This window comes from Eimeria mitis, genomic scaffold, assembly GCF_000499745.2.
Source record: "Eimeria mitis Houghton genomic scaffold, Emh_scaff863, whole genome shotgun sequence".
In the NCBI taxonomy this organism is placed as follows: Eukaryota; Apicomplexa; class Conoidasida; order Eucoccidiorida; family Eimeriidae; genus Eimeria; species Eimeria mitis.
Window position 1 is genome coordinate 8,290 of NW_013576355.1, and position 240 is coordinate 8,529.

Consider the following 240-nt stretch of genomic DNA (forward strand, 5'->3'; position numbering starts at 1 on the left):
AGCAGCAGCAACAGCAACAGCAGCAGCAGCAGCAGCAGCAGCAAGTTGTACCCGACGATGTTATCGCATATGTCTCCGTCTATGTTGAAAAGGCTGTGCGGCTGCAGCACAAGAGTCTCCTCAGCAGCAAACTGCTGCTGCTGCTGCTGCTGCTGTTGCTGCTGCTGCTGCTGCTGCTGCTGCTGCTGGCCCATCTCCCGGAGGGCGCAGAGCAGCAGCGCAGCAAAGCGATGCACTTCT

The 240-nt window shown here is 58.8% G+C and overlaps 1 protein-coding gene across 1 annotated transcript in view; it reads right to left on the reverse strand.

The window, feature by feature from the left end:
• The window catches only part of EMH_0023950 (uncharacterized protein), a gene marked incomplete at both ends in the record, with an annotated part of 10,462 nt that overhangs the window by 4,950 nt on the left and 5,272 nt on the right, over positions 1-240 (reverse strand). Inside the window, one exon of the mRNA XM_013502228.1 lies at positions 52-238. Coding sequence (XP_013357682.1) covers positions 52-238 — 187 coding nt within the window. The remainder of the gene's footprint in view (positions 1-51; positions 239-240) is intronic.